Source organism: Buteo buteo, chromosome 25, assembly GCF_964188355.1.
Source record: "Buteo buteo chromosome 25, bButBut1.hap1.1, whole genome shotgun sequence".
Classification (NCBI taxonomy): Eukaryota; Metazoa; Chordata; class Aves; order Accipitriformes; family Accipitridae; genus Buteo; species Buteo buteo.
The window spans coordinates 8,279,463-8,299,177 of NC_134195.1; the positions used below are offsets into that span (position 1 = coordinate 8,279,463).

The following is a 19,715-nucleotide window of genomic DNA, read 5'->3' on the forward strand; positions in this document are numbered from 1 at the left end:
ACTCAGTGAAAGTGTTTGAGAACCCTTGCATTGAGCATTTGAGTTGCTTATGTTTAGACTGTGTTGCTGCTCCTTAATCATGCATGTTGCCCCTCCATTTCTGTGCAGATTGCAGCCCCGCTCCAGAAGAATCTGGCCCAGGTATGTGCATTCATGGCTTCTGCTTCTTCTGAAAATTGCAGGATTTTGTTCATAATTAACAACTGAACAAGTGCCTTGCTGTTAAGATTGACCATTTTGAAATGGTAATGCTCTGCAATATCATGTGAGTTACCTAAGCATATGAAGAAGTTATTATTTCCTAAATAACAGTGCAAGGGAGTGTCTGGTAACCTCTCATGTCCAGGTATGGGAGAGCACTTGTTCATGATCTCTTTGGTTTCTCCAGTTGATGTGTTCCAGCAACTGTTGTAGGTGACAATGATTTGAGGCTTGTTCCAAATGTCATTGAAGTCTGTGGGAGTCTGACATTTCAGACATTTCAGACATGCCCTTTCATATGTGCTGTTGAGCTGGCCTTTCTGAATGAGAACTTGAGCAAAACATGGAGCAGTCAACAAGGCTGATGGAAAGTCTCTGTTGTGGGTACACACCAAGCAGTGTTGGGCACTGCAAATCTAATGTTACAGAATACAGAATTTAGGAGACTTTCATCCCACTGTTAACCTTCTTTCCTCTGTCCTTGTACTTCTGCACACTTCTGTTGCGTTTACAAGGTCTGAATAATATGCCTCTGTAATACCACTGTCTCCCAGCTAGATGGCTGTACTTTCTCCCATTTGAGAGTAGTTTAATCTGAGTTCAGTGAAGGTTTAGTACTTGAACTGTTACAGCATGGGCTTCTGAGTTTAGTGAAACCAATGGGAATTAAAGCCCCAGTGCAGGTATGATTTACATCTTCACAAAGTATATTAATGTTCTTCTCAGCTATCCATGCTGTTTTCTTCTATCACTGAGAAAATGTTTTTAATCAATAAAAGACTCCACAAGTTTTTAATTCTTGGAACATCCCTTTAGTATTTGCAAAATATCAATGTGGTGCATAAATGAATGCTTTTTCTTTATTTTTAAGATGGGAGTAATTAACAGCAGTCAGGTCACCCCAACTGGGTACCCAGATATACCCAGAACTGCATCTTAAACTTAAGTAGCTGAAGCTGCAGTGTAGTGAAGCACTTAATGCTTGCTTTCCTCTGAAGCCAAATGTGACCTGACTGTGTGCTTAAATGGGTTGCCAATTACACTTTACTGGATGAGGGCTAAGCAACTACAACTTATTTATAAATCTCTTCTTTTAGACATCATGAGTCCTTGCAACCCTGACCTAAACCAAGGGCAACTGCAGGTGCCCAGTACTTTGATTTATGGATGCTAGGGTTTTTTTAATATGAAAAGACTAAAAATATCTTTTCAAGGCTCTGGAGGACAGTTATTTTAATAATATTTTTATTGCTGTGGAGAAGACAGAGTCTTAGAGGGAAAAAAGCAAAAACTTTTCCAACCTGACATTACATCCTTGATTTATACAGGCTTTATGTATTAGGTTCTCTTAACAAGACATTATTTTTTTATAAAATAGTCAGTAATGTATAGTCGGAGATGGTCCAATGTGTGAACTAATAGGCCTTCCCAGCATCCCTCACTTGCTCCCTCCCTTCCTCTGTCTCTCCCTCCCTTCTTCCCTCCTTCCCTGCCTCCCTCTCTCTTTCCCTCCCCACCCCTCTCTCTCCCCACCCCCTTTCAAAATGACACATTTCAAAGTGTACATTAAGGTATGACTTTGGTCAGCAGCAGTAGTAAGAAAAATAGCAAAGACTTAACAAGGCCAAAGTCTGGCCCTTATTTACCAGCCAGAATTCAGTTGTAGCTGTCTGAGTGGAGACTGCAGGATTTGTCTCTTGCTGTAAAATATAAGGCACCTGAAGCAAATGACAGTCATCCTGCTGGTTTGTTTTTAAATGGAATAGCTTTTAACATGAACTAGAAACCTCTGATTAAAAAGCTTGATTTGTGTCCCAGACATACCAACAGCTAGCTTGGACTAGGTCTCGGGCTGTTGTAAATCTGTAACAGCTTGTTGCATCTCCATTGTTTCAGGCCCTACGCCACATCACCCTACCTATGGGTCTGCCCAGTGCAGTCTATAATAGTTTTTAAAAGTTCTGGTTGTCTCATAGAACATAACAGCAGAGCTCAGAGTAGATTGCACATTAGAATTAGTGCCTCATGATGTTTGAAGGTGCCATTGATTTGATAGAAAATACACTTTCATTAATAAAGTTCTGTTAGGAAAATCAATGAGGGGAAGACAGAAGCACAGGATAATCCAGGTGAAAGTTGAACACTTAGAGTCCTTTCACATTTATTTAAACGCTGCCAGTGAAATGTGCCAACCTGATATGAGCCTGGGAGTGCAATTCCTTTTATTCCTGTTTATTGTTAATAGCAAGTACCATTGACTAAAAAATGAAAAGAAGACAGGTGACACCTCTGTGAAGTAGGTAGCAAAAAGCATTTAGAATTTTGCAGACTGACAAGGGTTTGTTTTTTCATGGCCAAAATTTTAAACCAAGTGAATACACAGCACAGAGGCTATTCACTCGTTATTCTGGATGAGCCATGGCATTGCATATGAGTATCGGGAGGAAAAAACCATCTAACAATTGCTTTATCTTCAGGCAGGCTGGTATACCACCAGTGTACTTTGTGATTACCACAGGTAAACATATCTTTCAAATGAAGTGCTGCCAGACACACAACAATTCTAAATCTCCACTGAGTTAATAACTAGACACATGTATATATATCCAGGCAATGAGATGATGATGATGTGCTGGAAGATCTTTTCAGTTCTTTTTGTCATTCTCATTTGTTTATAGAAAAGCACTTAAATGCAGTAAGAGAAACACTGTTAGTATCATCTGTGTTCTGCTTTTTAAGTGTTCGTGGGACCATGTTATGGCATCTGATTTATTTTGAGAGAAAATACTTAATAGAATATAAAAGATAAGCTGTAATTCCTTGCCTGTTCTTTTGATGTTTCCTGCTTTTTTTATGGCAATGGAACAGAGCCAAACAACTTCCCCTTTTTGTAGTTTATTAGGTTATCTATCTACCGCATAGAATAAAAGCAAAAAGGATAGTTCTGTTAATCTTGTCAGTTATGTTTCTGTTAGCAGACTTCCAAAGTTCCCATCTTTGGCTGGTTATCAAAGAAACGTTTATTACTAGCTCTTAGTCCTGCCTTTCAGTCAGAATCCCAAACAACTTCCTTTCAGGGGCTTGAAGTACCCCATTCATGCAGGTTCTGATCTGTACATTGCCTTGTTCCTCAGCCAACCAGGCTGGGGGTTGTGTGTGTTCTGTTTATGAGCTCCAGTGCTTTTAAAAAAATAAAACACATTGTCCCTCCTTTTAAAAAGAGAAGTGTTCTTCTGTTTCAGCCTTACATTAAGGATGGCAAAACCAAAGCACTGTTCTATTTTCTTTTTATATTGCAGAGAGAATGGATTTTGTTAAAGCATCTGAATAATTTTTCATAAGGTCACGGGAATGGGGTTTTAAAATTTGTGGTTGATTAAGACAAAAAGCGAAAGAAGGAAAGAAAAGAAATGGAGCTTCTAGGGCATTTTAAGGCAGAGAAATCTCTTAGGGAGAAGGAAGGCACAATGTTTGGGATACTAAAATAGGACTTTGGCAACACAGTTTCATTTCTATGCTTCCTGTGTAGGACTTTGAACAGAGTCCTTCTGGGACATATTTCATGGATTTAAGTGGAAGTCAAGCTCAGACCTACTTCCAAGGATCTAGCTAAATCCCATCTAAATCACTGTACTTAGTGTTTCTTGCTAGCTAGCTCTAAGCCTTCAAAGCCACTCAGCAGACAGAGGACACTTAGAAGAGTACCTACATGAATTTTTCACCTCTCTGCCTTATTATTCCTATACTGCAAATGGGAGATAAGCATCGTCTTACCTCACTGAGGTGCAGCAAGGATCAATAAGCTGATGAGGCAGTTGAATGGTAAACTTCTGAGTCCAAAAAAGATTCAAAGGCAAGATACATGGAAGAAATCTCATGGACAGAAATGGCTAAGCAGATGTTCACTATTTCTGTTATATGACAGACTCCATACTGTCTGTCCATGTATGCACTGTGAAAGGGTGTGTTTGAACATGCACACACAGTGATACACACTTGTATGTATAGATATTCATCTCTCTGTTATACTTTCCGAATCAGCTATTGTATAGCCTGTTCTGTGGGCACAAATCTTGGAGCTATTACATGGTCAGGAAAGTCATAACAGCCTTACAGAGTAAAGTTCTCCGTATTTTCCTCATACGATAACCAGTCTGTAAGATTACTTAGTTAATAACAAGAAGGGAGTAACCAGCCAGCCAAAATAAAACAAGCCCTAAATGTGAATTATCAACAAATTTGACTTGCAACAGGATGTTTTTTCTTAATGCATGTTTGTTTGTTTCCAATAAAGTACTTACAGTGCTGCTAATTTTTTTTTTTAACCAGGCGAATGGAGCGAAGCTCTTTATCCCTTGCTGACAACACTCACAGACTGCGTAGCCATGATGAGTGACAAGGCAAAGAAAGCCATGGTCTTTTTATTAATGCAGGACAGTGCCCCAACAATAGGGCTCTGCCTGAGCCTTCAGTATCGCAGGGATGTTGTCTTCTGCCAAACTGTAAGCAAGCAAATATGCATGATTTGATTGCACTTCAACATATGGTGGGTTTTAAATGAAACATGAAAGATACCATTTTCAGAATTTTTAATATCTATTCTACTCTCAGGTTTAACACTGATCTCCTCTCACAGGCTGTGCTGTCCTGTCCTTACTGGTCACTTACATGCATTTGACAATATATAACTTAAGTGTCCCCTTGGATATACATTCACTATTTTAAAAAAAATTATTCCAGAACTAGTAAAAATATACTGCTCTCTACAGAAACAACCTTTGCCTTCCAATGCCACCAAACTAAAACCAGAAGTAAAATGTGAAAGAAGGCAAAAAAAAGCCCATAAGCAGAAAGTGTACTCCCTCAGTTACCTTTTGTTGTTTTACATATTGAGAAAACCAACAGGACTTGTGGTACCTAAGGAAGAAAAGTCCAGCTACAGGGAGAGAAATGAGTGCTAGTTTTTTTTCCTGGAAGTTCTGTTTCCTTGGGCCTGCTGGGATCTCTTGTGTCAGCCACTGACTAGCAGGTGTCTGCACTTAAAAAAACCTTCCACATTTCTACCCACTATGCTTCTGTACTGTGTCTTATTATACCATGAAATCAGTATCTTGTTCATTTATTTTAAACAGCTCATCTCTTGGACATTGTTTGGTAGGGCTGTTGTCCCAAAACTTAATATCTCATAGAGATAAATTCAGGGAATTTTTCTATACAAAACCCACTCCATATTGCAGGTAATTTTTAAACTCAATGCATTGAATATATTTACCTGTCATAAACAGAACTTTATTCCCTTCTGTTTAATTCTGTGACAGTCATACACCTGTGTACGTAGCATATGGCAATCACCTGGGAAATTCCTTTGTTGACAGAGTGAATTAAGACTAGTACTGATCTTAGATCTTAGTACAAGGTCTTCAGGACCTTGTCCTGAATATCTTGTAACAGTAGAGTTTGAGTCTCTGCATAGTGCAAACAGATATTGCATTTTTAAGCTTTCTTAAAATGTCATTTTAAAAAAAAAATCATTTATTCATACTATCAAAATTCATGGCCTGGAACTAGCTGTGTTGCTTTTCCATCTGTAACTGAAACAATTCTCCATGGAGACTCATGTAATTCATATGTTGTAGACCCCTAATACAAGTGATTGTGTCCAGAAAACAAATAGAAGCAAGATCAACAGCAGTCCCATTTTGGGAGAGCTTGCAAGATGAAGGCAGTGTGCCCTAAGTCTGATTTTATGAATGTTTTGGATTTTTGTTGGTTGGTTGTCTCTCTTCAGCTGCAAGGAGAAAAAAAGAGTGACATTTAAGGGAAAAGTGCATCAGTCTGACAGATGTTATGACATCTCTTGTATGTGGTATTCTTTCTGTTTGGGACTGAAGAGCCTTTTCTGTATTGAATCACTTCACTCTTATCTGTTTTTTCTCTCACAGCTGACAGCTCTCATTTGTGGTTTTATTATCAAGCTGAGGAACTGCCTGCATGATGATGGATTTCTAAGACAACTCTACACCATTGGCTTACTGGCACAGTTTGAGAGCCTGCTGAGCACTTATGGTAAAAGCACAGGGCAAGTGGGTGGTATTAGCTGCTGAGTCAGCAAATTCTGCATGAAATTGGCTACAGCAGAATATGAGTCTTTGGAACAATCTGCAGCTCAGATACAAAAACAATTTTGAAAACTGAAATGCAAAACCAGATTATATGTGGAGTACTTAATTAGTTAACAACTCTGAATTTCTTCACATTTAATTGAATAATGTCAAAGGTTTAAAAAAAGAGAAAACATATCATAGAGATTGTTTTTTCAGAAAAGAAATGGATTAAAGTTCTGCTAAGCTAAGAGAAACTGTGCCCAAAATACGCTTTTTGAATTTTCTTGACCTCCTGTAATCCTGCAGTACAAAGAGAGATTGAAGAGAGAATACAAAAAGGGAAAGTACTTCAGTCGCAAGTGTTTCACTCCTGTGTCTGAACAGCCATCTGGATGCCAGTTAGGGCATGCTTTACTGAATGAATCCAGAATACCTTGTAACTTTTCCAACACACTTTTCCTACACAAAGGATATCATGGCTGTGACAATGCTGAAAAGTACTTCCTAGCATCATCTAAATTGGAAAATCAGCATATAATCTACTTGAAGAGCGGTAGTCTGGACTGTGCTAGATAATTGGTGTTTTCCAAACTTGCTAAACTCATAAAGTCAACCCTGACATTGTGTGCAGTCTGTAGGTCAAGGTGAAGGCCTGGGCTCCAGAGCCTCTGCATCCATAGAACTTCTTTATGAGACCAATGACCTACGGACATCATCAAATTGATGAAGGGAAGTTGTACGTAACAAGTAATGATTACGATTCACTTTTTCCTCCTTGATTTAGGTGAGGAGCTGGCAATGCTGGAGGACATGAGTTTGGGAATCATGGACTTGAGGAATGTAACCTTTAAAGTAACTCAGGCCACATCAAATACATCTACTGACATGCTGCCAGTCATCACTGGAAATCGGTAAAAAAAAAAAAAATGGGGGGGGGAAGCAGGAAGTGGGATGGGACTGCAGGCACAAGAAGCAGTGATAGTGCACTTGAATTATGTGCTTTTTGTAGTGTGTTGTTTCTCTTCTCAGAACTTCAAATAAATGTTTTGGAGTTACTCATTTTTACTGATGTTTCATTTTACAGGGAGCTAAGCTGGAAAGGGGTATATGGCAAGGCTCGAACCATGGCAGTATTGGTTTATGAATAAATATCATCTTGACCTAGCCATCCACAATCATAAACCAGAAGTATTCAATCTTTTCTTAAGCACTTGTGCTGTTTTTAAATCTCAGACTGACTTTTGAGGCTGATCTCATTGTCTGAAATTCACTGCTGTTGATCAGTTGGTCACTGCTTCACTGTATGCCACTGACTAATGGGCTGCCGTTAGCACAACGGGACATGGAATGTATATCAGGCAGTTGATGGGCTGCTGCTGAGGTGAGGCCTATTTAGGGCCAATTAGGATCAATTTCCAAACTATTGGGGCCAGACTGCCGCTCATTTTGGCCACTTGTCTGAAAAGAGGTATTTTCAAGTTTGAGCTTAAGAGCAATTTTTGTTTTAAAAGTCCGAAGTAACAAACATTCACATCCTCACATAAAGTGGAGTGGGAGTGATCTGTTACAGCTGTATTATGATAGGAAGCATTTACAACAGAGTCACAGTTCAATTTGAATGCCTCAGCCTGCTTATCAGCTGGCCTTGCACTGGTTTCTGACATGGGGCTGATGGGTCCCTGCAATAGAACTCTTGCCCAGAGAGAGCCAGTTCAGAGATGGGGATGAAGCTGTGGAAAGACAGAGGCAAAAGAAATCGGTGTTTTAATGTTTCTGTGTTTCAGTCTTTAGAATCTTTTCATTTTGAATCTGATTTCTGGAGGAAATAAGGCTTATTCGATTACAGTGTGCTGTACCAAGCTCCACTGGAGCTTTGCCCAGTTTCATCCACATCTGAAAAAGAGCTAGAGTTCTCAAAGATAAAAACATTTAGAGGAACTTTGTTATGTTAAGGTTCACATGCAATGAAAAGTGCCTCAGCTGAAGGAGGTCTGCAGTACAATCATGTATGTTACAGAAATTGCTGAGACCTCTGGAAATGGCTGACAGCTGACACAAAATTCCATTCCAAGGAAATCTGTAGTTGAAACTTCCCATCAGCTATAGGACAATAATCAGCAGGAAACCAGTCTTCATTAGTTTCAGGTCTGATAGTGTTGCTTATTCTTTTGCTGTCTAGATTTTACTCAAGAAAGAGAAGGAAGAAATTGTGTATTTATTTTGGTGCAAACTATTGGAAGGTTTACATTTAGAGGTGAAAATAGTTTTTTTGCTTTCAGACAAAGCATAGGATTTGCATGTCCATCCAATGTAAGTGTGGGACGGACCAATTTTGATTACCTTATTATATACTTCTCAGAGTTCTTTTGTTATACTTGAGCGTATATGCTGTACTTGAGAGTTCTGCACTGTAAAGACTTGGACGTAACACCAAGGTATTGTTGCTGATAGGTTAACAGACAGCACACAAACCACAGTAACTTGTGTCTTGGCAGTTCCAACATAGGGTGGTATGACATACCTTAGTCTGCACTGATGTTATGAGATAAGATAAGCTGTGTTACCTCACGTATGCCATGAGATAAAGCATACACAGTGCTCTTTGCTGTAGCTCAGCTGACCCAAGGTAACCTGTTGTGCTGCAGGAGCAGCTTGTAGGTCTGAGTGATATGTTTCTGTATCAGTGCTTTTGTTAGCTCCCCCTTCAATTTATGCTTCAGTTGCTACTATCATTGCCTCTATCCTTCTGCTCAGAAAAGTCAGTACTACTTACTGTATCCAAAAATGTGTCCTTTTATGCATGTGCATCATCACTAGCCTTTATCACTTTAAAATCAAATATACTTTACTCTTGATGAGATGGGGACATGCCAAAATTTGGCTTTTTCTACCCAAGTTGTGCAAGAGCTGCAGTATTAATGAGCAGAGCAAAATCAGCTTTTGTCAGGAAATTGGCAGTTATGATTAAAATGTCCATGAGGATGCAAAATCAGCATTAGAGGTTGCTGCAGGTTTGTTTTTGAACTAGAATAGCTTTTCTGATTAAGAGCAAGCTGTGGCAGTTCCTTAAAGTCCTCGGTTTTGACTGATACTTATTTTTTAATAGTTGTATTATGTTCTAGATATTATCCCTCTTTACATAAATAACACATTCTCGGAATGTAGCTTTTTGATCTTTATGTCTAATAGCTGTTTATTTCTTTGCAGTGATGGATTTAATGTGAGGATCCCTTTGCCAAGCGCCTTGTTTGATTTGTTGCCACGAGAGATTCAAAGTGGCATGTTACTGAGGGTTCAGCCTGTTCTTTTCAATGTGGGAATCAATGAGCAGCAAACCCTAGCAGAGAAGTATGTATTCAGTCATGCAAGCTCAAACTTAATGGCAGTTCAGCAATCTCCTGTTCTGGTGGAAGTATGTCTCTATGGAGTTGCACTGTTGCATTACTAACAGTGATTCAGTTTCTCCAATACACAAACAAGGGAATACTGAATGAAGCTGTCAAATGCAAAACAAAAAAAAAGGAGGTCCTTCTTTATACAGCCTATAGCTGTGGAGCTCCTTACCTCATGGGTTTGAGTCTAGTGCAGGTTTATGTGGTTCAAAAGTGAATTTACAGAAAAGGAAACCTGTCATGAGCTATTTAACACAGAGGTACTGCTTGTGACTCAAGACCTCTGTGGGTGACAGATCACTACAGGCTGAGAGATCATTCTGAGTATTGCTGTGTATTTGCCCTCTTGGTTTTGCACTCTCCCCTAGACTTCCTCTTCTGGCCGCTGTCAAAACACAGGATAATGGGCTAAATTGACCTTTGTTTTAACATAACTTTGCAGTACTTATGTAATGCAACAATGTTCTTGTAAAGCTAAAAAATATAATTATGTAATTATATTTGCTAGGGAAACTGTTCACTTTTGGAAGAGCCACCAGGGCTTCCCTTTGTTATGGCCATATCCTGTAAAGAATACATTGATAGAGCACTGCTCAGATGGAGAACTCCAGTGAAGTCAGGCACATGCATGTTGTGACAGCAGCCTTGGTACTGGGGTGGAGCATACAATGTGTCTAACAAAGGCATTCCAGCAGTTACTGTTGTCCTATATTGCCTATAAAGGGAGCCCAAGGTGACTAGCATAGTTACAGATGTCAACACTGTGTGTGTGTATCTATGTAGATATAGTTAGATGAGATGAATCATGGCATCACTGACAATATTTATTACATTCATGGTTTATTACTCCTACATCTGTATTTCTCATTTACATATCTGAAGTCAAAGTTCTTAATCCTATCTACTGGTGTTATAGTTATTATTAGCTTATGAACTAAACTAGTTAATCTGTTATTAAAAGTTTGAATTTAGGCAAAATGATTTACCAGATGGGTATTTAATATTGAAAGAGAGACACAAAAGCCAAAGAATTTTAAGTACTATTTTCTACAAGATTTTTCTTTCACCTTCCTTCCCACTTTCCCCCTCACACTCATATATTTTCTTTTCCTGTAATGAATCACTACAACACTTCTCTGTTACACTTTACTCTGCTTTTGAATGGTTAGGAATTTCATGGGCTGAATCTTTAAACTGTTTGCTGGTTGTCATATTGCCAAGTGCAGTTGTTTCAAAGAAGAGGAGAAACCTTTTACCTTGAGTTTAACTGTTCCCTCCTTTACCTTTTAAAGGTTTGGAGACACCTCACTGCAAGAAGTAATTAACATGGAAAGCTTAGTGCGGTTGAATTCGTATTTTGAGCAGTTCAAGGAAGTTTTGCCTGATGATTGTAAGTATTTGGTAATTAATGGCAAATTTGGTTGAACAACACAACTCAGGCTGATTTTTTCATTTGTTTGCTTCATGCTAATTGTTTAAATGTTGATGATAATGCTAGCAGTAGTAACCTCCAAGAAATGATGCAACTCTATTTTAATACATTAGTACTAAGTAGAGCAGATTCAAGAGGTTTAAAGGGCAGTCTGATTAACTTTCCTTTTTTAATTTACTTTTACTTTACATCTCTTTCTAAGTGGCATTATGTGCTGTGTAAACGTGCAGCTAGGCAGTTAGATTACCATGAGGGGAAGGCATAAAAGTGACAGGTTATAGCAGCAGCACTTTTATATGCAGTTTTTGGTCATATTCTCTGCACTTGTGATAACCTGCACAGAGAGCAACTGCCAGTTTTTAGGAACTTAATCACTTTCCCTCTGCTTATCCTTTGTCACTTTCCTATAATTGTTGCATCTGCAGCCAGCAACAGAGAAGGCTAGCACCTGGAAGAGAGACAATAGCTACAAGCTTGAATTTTACTGGTTATGTAAGAAAATTTCGTGCTTGTTACTGTTTTTTGGGGAGGCAGTGGCATAAATATTATTTACATGTGACCGTAAAAATGGTGAAAATTCATTGATTCATTATTAGTATCAAACCTCTTGTAGGCTGATTTCATGGGTCCCACAACTGCAGTTTTATTGCAGAAATACAAATGCAGCAATGTGCCACAGGATAGTAAGAATTCTGTCTGTTAAAGTATGTTATTGTACTTTCAGTTACCCTGGATTTTTTTTGATGCAGCTGAGAGCAGAAGCTGTTTCCCTCCTTCCAGGCATTTATAATCCTGCATAATTAATACTCTGAAATTTTAGCTGCAAAGTTTTGATTTTTTATTATATAGTAGTCTAGCATCTTTTTGTCACATAGTTATTTTTTAACAGTTCATGCCTCCTTATTTATCCAGTCATAGCTTTAGTTGGCGTCCTTTGTAGTTACCTCTTTAAAAAAAAAAAAAAAACCACAAAAAGTTGACCTATTTAATACTTGTCATTGATTGTCTTGAGTATCTTTCTATATATGTAAGAGATGATGTGTAACACTTTGAACATATGACTACTGAAAGCATTCTAAAATACTGAAAAATTTCAACTCATTTATTTCCACTTAGTGAAATATTAGTAAACATATCATGACAGTGTGGTGTGCTGTTGGAGAGAGTGTTTCTTGTAACTGGAAACTGGCCAGCTTGCAAATTTAAAATTGAAAATGTGAGCAGCATATAAAATATCTTCAGAGTTTCTGTGGAGATATGCATGATATCCTATCACCTCTGAGGGGTGATAATACAGGCAGTTACATGTTTATATGCAGTTATGAACTGTGTGTGAAAGCAAGTACATCTATGACACACAAAACAAGATACTATACTAATCTTGCTCCCTTCGTTCACTCTGTCATTATATTGCTATCAGATTCTGAGCCCCTGGAGTTTTAAATAACCTGAATGATATTTCCAGTTGACTTTAATTAAACTTGAATTTGTTTTGTTGGTGGTACTAAGTAATTAAGAATTGGGTTAATTGTTGTAAGCTTTGATAGTTTCAAGAAAACACAATTGTGTTTGCAACAGGCATATAGGAACACTTTCCATGTAACTTATCTTTGTAAAAGGGTTGAATACAGTAAGTAAGTGGAGTTGGTTTTGTTTGTTTTATAGGTCTACCTCGATCTCGTAGTCAGACGTGCCTGCCTGAACTGTTAAGATTTCTGGGACAAAATGTACATGCAAGGAAAAATAAGAATGTTGATATCCTTTGGCAAGCTGCTGAGGTATTTATTAATCTAAGCATCTCTGCATAGTTCTGGTCATTTTCTCTATGCATATGTATTTTCCCCTTTTTTTGTTACCGATATGTTCAAATTTCTTCCATTTGCTTGCATGTAGCTTGGAAATACTGCCAGGTTAAACCTCCTCTAGAATGAGACATGGGGAGATAAAATGTATTTTCCACATCAGTATTTTCCCTACAACTCATGCAATGAAGTTCTGCTCTCTCAAAGATGACAACTTTTGACATCAAAGTCCTACACAACATTTGTGTCTCTCTAAGGAGAAGTACAGGCGTGTTCTCTGGCAGAAGGTTATGCATGAGGAAGGAATGATGAATTGTATGTCCCATTTCTAGATATGCCGCAGACTAAATGGTGTTCGATTTACAAGCTGTAAAAGTGCCAAGGATAGGACTGCCATGTCGGTCACCCTAGAGCAGTGTTTGATCCTACAGCATGAACATGGAATGGCTCCACAGGTCTTCACCCAGGCTCTGGAATGTATGAGGAGGTAAGAGTTTGAGTGTCACTTACTCCTAAATAAGGAACCATGCAAACTGCAGAGGAGCAGTGGTCTCTGTTTCTATCAAAAGGAAAAAAAAAGTAAAATAAAGTCAGAAAACCGCAAAACCGACTGCTAGAATTCATCCCTCCCTTGCCTGTATTAGTGACTTGCATATGCTAAAGCTGCTTGCTACCAGATTTGCATCAGATAAGCTTTAGTTTTCAGTAATGAATTGGGAGTTCAGAGAAGCATGTAAAAGTGTGTTTTCAATTAATGCTGAGCTTACAGAACAGGAAACTGGTGCTTCTTTGAAAGTTGTTTAATGATGAGGTTACCTGAACTGTCATAGCACTGGGTTTCTTAGTTCTAGATCAGGCAGATTTCTCAGGGATGACCTCTCTTTTTTTCTCGGAAACATAGACACCTGCAGTTTGCACTGGTTTGCCACGTGTATTGTTCAGCAGTGAAACACTGCTCACTGGGCAAAATGTCGGTATGAGTGTTTCACAATACAGCAACCAAATTTCATCACAACTTGTCAGTGTCTTGTTGTCATATCAATATAATGATGTTCTGTATTCTGAAGCAGCAGAGATGTTTGCAGAATTAAATACTGTACTAAAAAAAAAAAAAAGAAAATCTGTTTACTGTTGTTCAATGCCTTGTTTCAAGCACTGCTGGAAAACTCCGTAACTCACATACCAAAAGAAAGGATAAGAAATCTAGCTTTAGTCTTTATCAGTGTAGTTCAACAATGCTGTTCAGTCCTGTTTTTCAACATTCACTCTTACTGAATGTACTGTACTGTGCGTCTTCTCACCAAATTCTCTAGAGTGTTCAATTCTCTTATCCTTTCTGTATGTTTTTGCTGTTTGACCCTTTCTTACTCTTCGGTTACCTAGAAGGACAATGTCTCATATAATAACACTTGCAGCCTTTTACACTAATAATTTGTTTTTTATATCTACATCCAATTGGATGTCACTGGACTTTTGTATTTTCACTTTTTTGCTGCACTTCTTGCTGCATTGTTAGAGAGTTAGTACAGTATGTGAAAACTGCATTCAGAAACTAATTAAACCTTGATACCAGAAACAAAACTTGGAACAGCTTTGTGAGGGAGAAGTTATTAACTTAAAATGGAGCTAAGTCACTCTCAAATATCATTATTTAAATTATGCGACTTGTTAACTTAGACATCTGAAAGAAAAAAAGCTTTGTTGCACAGTTGTTTATTTAGTAAGAATAAAAACTGAACGAGTATAATACTAGGAATCTTGTTACTTTCTTTAAATTAGTTACTGAGTTAATGTTTGGGGTTTTTTTAATGCAGTTGTGAACACAGGATCAGATAAAATATTGACCCAAGAAACGCATTGCTGTATGTGGACCTGCACAGGGATATTGAAAGAGGGCCAATTTAATCAAAATGTTTGGCTTGTATGTTCTAGCAACATCAGGGACTTGCTTTGACAGGTGACAGATGTGACCTTCTCTTCTGTTAAATCTTTGACTAAGAGAGATTGTGCAGAACAAATACTGACTAGTCCTGCAGGAATACTAGGATTAGACCGTTTTTCAAGCCCATCACTCTTTCTTCCTCACATGTCATTGCTCTTTGGGGTAGGTGGTTGTGTTTTTAAAATTATTTGCCAGTTCTGCTCAGGAACAATGGCACAGAATTAACAAAGCTTAACAAGAGAGATAGGATTACAGAACAAGTATGTAGGAGTCCAACTCCACCCAAACCCATTTCAGCCTGGACAGGATGACCTGACCTAGATAACAGACACAGGAAGTGAAAGGGTAGCAAATTACTTCCACGGCATTCAGAAAATTTGCTTTTTCTTTTAACTTGGATCTTTTATGTGTGTAAGTGTACTGGAAATTGAAGGCTTGGCTCGGTCCTGAAGACTTCTGAAGTTTCTGGGGCAGTTGGAATGACAGGGAAGAAGTACTATTAAGTTGTGGGACTCAAAGTATTTAATCTCTTCTCTACTGGTAACTTTCTAGAGAACAAAAGCATCGTTGCTTACACTGTTCTTGAAAAATTAAGAAAGCACCCTCTTCTTCTATGTGATGTTGGTCTTCAGAGGTGTTAGTTCCCACTTAGTTGTCCTCAGGGACTTCCTTTCCTTCCTAGTCTTGCAATAATTATGTATCCGTGATAATTATGTTCAGTGAGCAGGGACATCAGGGAGAGAACATTGAGTGCTCTTTGTAGATGCTTGTAGAAATTCACAGATACAAGTTTGTGGCCTTCACCTTAGAAACAAATACCCTATTAGAATAAACTCAATTTTCTGTAAATAAGTTGCAGCTTTTCCAGTCATAAATCAAATATATGGTAACTCATAGCCTACAAATAGTAAAATCATGATGGTACATCTGGAAGTCCAAGCTACAGAGGAAATGACTAACTGGCCAGTAAAGGCAGCTCAAGAGTCAAAGTCCAACTGGATCACATAGCCTCTTCCAACTGCAGCAGTGCCAACATTCCCCACTGGACCTGTGACTCCCTGCCTTCCCTCCCCTACCAGATTACTGTCCTGTTAGATACGCCAGCGGAGCTGTTTGTGTGAATATGCTCTAATCCAGTTTCAGTCAAAATCAGCCTGGGTAGCAAAATGCTTTACATGTTTAAGGTAGCCCAGCTCATTTTCATTAAACCAACTAGGAAGTTGTGATACAAGCAGTTCAGCCAACAGAGAAGAGCTGTGTCTCATAGGGGCTCTTGAAAAGCAGCTGGAAATGGGGGGAGGGAGATAATGTCTTCTAGCTGCCATGGTGCTAACTAAAAAGACTACATAATAAAGCCCTGACAGTCGTGTTTGGTTATGACCACTCACTGCAATAAAACAGCCGTGATAAAAGCTTGGTTGAATTTCTTCACTGGTTGACCTGCTTTAAAAATAAAATTTTGGTGGGTTGACCTTGGCTATCTGCCAGATGCCCACCCAGCTGCTCTCTCACTCCCATCCTCAACAAGACAGGGGGAGAAAATATGATGAAAAAGCCCATGGATTGAGATAAAGACAGGGAAATCCCTTGCCAGTTACTGCTACAGGCAAAACGACTTGACTTAAAGAAAATTAATTTTTTGCCAATAGATTTGGATGGTAAGAAACAAAGACAAAAATTAAAACACCTTCCCTCCACAACCCCTTTGGTCCCAGGCCCAGGTACCATGCTCTTTGTTCCCAACTCCTCTACCTCCTCCCCACACTGTGCAGTGCACAGGGGATGGGGAATGGGAGTTTGCAGTCAGTCCATAACAGCTTCTCTCTGCTCCTCCTTCCTCCTTGCATATCTTCCCCCACCCCAGCATGGGCCCTTCCCATGGGCTGCAGTCCTTCAGGGTAAACCTGCTCCTGCATGGGCTCTCCATGGGCTCTAGTTTCCTTCAGGAAATACTCACCTGCTCCACCATGGGGTCCTCCACGGGCTGCAGTGTGGACATCTGCTCCACTATGGTCATCTCCACAGCTGCAGGGGAATCCCTGCTCCAGCTCCTGGGGCACCTCCTCCCCTCCTTCCTTTATTTTGGTGCTCACAGGGCTGTTTCTCACATCTTTTCCTGTCCCTCCTCACTGCCATGCAGTGTTTTGCCTTTTCTTACGCACGCTTTCCCCGAGGCACCACCAGCGTGGCTGAGGGGCTCAGCCGTGCCTGCGGTGGGTCCATTGGAGCCAGCTGGAACCAGCTGTGTCCAGCACGGGGCAGCCCCAGCCTCTCTTCACAGAGAGGATTCCCATATCCACACTGGATTAGCAGGGAATTTGCTTTGTCTCTTTACCCTGGTCCTTTCCTAGAGGTAGTCTGCTGAATGTTTTCATTTAAGACACTGTACAATTCGGTGTATTTGGTATTTCCAAAAGGTGACTTTTCACCCCTTGGGTGGAAGCATCTACGTGGGCCAACAGTGACAAGGAAAGCACTTTCCAGCTCTTGCCTCCATTCCCACTGTACGTGTCTGTGCATGTCTTTGTGTAAAAATGAGTAGCTTGATACTAATCTTTAATGGTAGAGATGTGGCATGTGATGTTCATAATGTCATCTTGTCATTTTGAGCCTTTCTTCCTTCTTTCCCTCTCCCATTGTTTTACTTCCTTATCTATATCCTAAACCACTTCCCTTCCCCTAGACTATTCTGTTGAGCCTTTATCCACCACTTTCCAGTCAACGTTAGCTTTCCACTTACTGATTCTCCTGATCACACACACACACCTGTCCCCACTGCTACAAAGATAATTGGGATTTGTAGGCATCACAGACTCAATCTGCTCTTACCCAGTGTAGGCACCAGGAGTGAAAACATATTTTGATCACCAATTTGGATGTGTTAATCCAGATCAGAAATACAGTTGGTTTAGTTCCCTGCCCACCTAATTCCATTTGACTTAAAGTGTCACCAGCATCTGAAGACTGTTTTTCTCTTTCACCACCTCCAGTGTATCTCTGATGGCTTCCAAGACATTGTCTGTTGGTTACCTAACCTTGCTATGCAACCAGCAAGATTATGTATCACCTTTTATGGATGGAGTGAGTGCACTTGTTCTAACAGGATCAGGCTCACAGGTTGCATTTAGTTGTTGCTTTGTAAACTAAAAATAGAGTTGAACTGCACAGGGTATAAGACTGATCCAAAATGAAACAGCATGCTACAAAGCCTTGGGCTACCTGAAGAGGTGTTCTCCACTGTAGGCCTTTGGTGCTCAAAGCAATGTAGGAAGCAGAGGCATAATGAGATGGGCTGTGCAGCATGCCTTGTCTTCACATGCGTATATTGAGGCACTTCAGAAACACACATTTTGGAAAGCGTATTGGTACACACTTGAATTCATGTTGAAGCAGAAAAATAAGTGGGTGGTTTGGGGTTTTTTGTTTACATATTGAGCAGGTAGTTAAAAGGTTAAATTATTTCACTTCAGCCTACATGGAAAGATGTTTGAAAGGGTCAAATACTACAATGGTTATTCATGTTCAGCTTGCTTTTCAGAGCTCCGCTTCTTTGCAGCATGCGGAAGCATGGCAGAGCAGCATGGGATATTATTGCTTGGTAATCTGAAAGAATGAACATGGAAAACCATTTATGTTCAACCTACATGTGTTTATTTTCAGTAGACTACAGTACTTCTTTCTTATTTTTCTCTTTTATTCTCTTTCCCTCTCCTTATTTCTGTAATTGTGCTGATACATATTTTTGAGATGTTTTTCCACTCTTTCTTTACTTCATCTTCTGGTTTTGTTGTGCTTTCTTCCATGTTTTTTCATTTTCTTGACCACCCTGTGTTGCCATCTCTTTTTATACATTCATCTGCATGTCCGTCTTCTTTTCTGTTTTATTTCCCCTCCTCCCAACCTTCTTCCTTTTCACAGCATTGGAACACGGGAGATAGTCACCCAGAAGAACCTGAGTGGCTTGGTGCCCATCCGAGATTTCAGACTAGATCCCAGCCTCCTCTACTCTATTCCTTTACTAGCTCTCAGCCCCAATTTACTGATTGTGTGGCTGTTTCTGAGCATAGCATACCTGGTGGCCAGATTACGTTGCAAGTGAAGATAAGGTTAAAAAAAAACAAAAACAAAAAAGTGCTTGAATGTGTATTGCCACTTGGTACCTGCTGGACAAAGGAATGTGTCATAGCATTGTCTGCCAAGAATTATTATTATGCCTTACAATTTGCGTTTCTATTGTACTAAACTGTAAATATACATCAAATTATTTTATCAAAAAGAATTGTATCGAAACTTTAAATTATTGTTCTGCTTTCAGTGCTTGTAACATAGTCTGACATTGGCCTGTTACCTCGTTACTTTAGCCGGCCTTGAAGATCTCTTACCAAATATAGTTTTGTGTTACTTGTTTCATGTATTCCAGAGAAAGGAACTCTGTCTGAAAAGAATTTGTATCTTTTTGTATATTTAAGGTGTATGCTAATCTTGCCTTTCATTTTTACAAGCTATGAAGAGAAAAATAAAAACACGGGTGGGGTTTATAAGAAATTGTAAGAAATTTATTTAAAGAAATAAACAAATTTCTACCTTCATTTCAAAGCATAATATCCAAATTACATTGCTGAACAGTTTGTAGAGCCATAGTCTTGTTCCTTTCTCATGGTTTAGTATGTTCTAATAGACTAGTGTACCCACTCAGAAAACTGGCAGTGTGCTGCATGCAGAATTATTTCATTCTATTTGTAGATCTCCATTTTGTAATGTATTAAAGACATAAAGAGAATGACTTGTGGTTAGGAAAAGGATGTAATTGGCATTAGCCTGGTAATGATCCATTACCTGTTT

The 19,715-nt window shown here is 39.2% G+C and overlaps 1 protein-coding gene across 14 annotated transcripts in view; it reads left to right on the plus strand.

Annotated features, from left to right (window-relative positions):
- INPP4A (inositol polyphosphate-4-phosphatase type I A) overlaps positions 1–19,715 on the plus strand; it is a 127,851-nt gene that overhangs the window by 101,117 nt on the left and 7,019 nt on the right. For 11 of the 14 annotated variants that reach the window (XM_075057481.1, XM_075057484.1, XM_075057485.1 and 8 more), the window contains 8 exons: positions 109–141; positions 4,531–4,703; positions 6,144–6,267; positions 7,090–7,216; positions 9,513–9,653; positions 10,990–11,087; positions 12,795–12,907; positions 13,264–13,418. In XM_075057481.1, coding sequence (XP_074913582.1) covers positions 109–141; positions 4,531–4,703; positions 6,144–6,267; positions 7,090–7,216; positions 9,513–9,653; positions 10,990–11,087; positions 12,795–12,907; positions 13,264–13,418 — 964 coding nt within the window. The remainder of the gene's footprint in view (positions 1–108; positions 142–4,530; positions 4,704–6,143; positions 6,268–7,089; positions 7,217–9,512; positions 9,654–10,989; positions 11,088–12,794; positions 12,908–13,263; positions 13,419–19,715) is intronic. The other 3 variants (XM_075057490.1, XM_075057491.1, XM_075057495.1) reach the window with 1 other exon arrangement.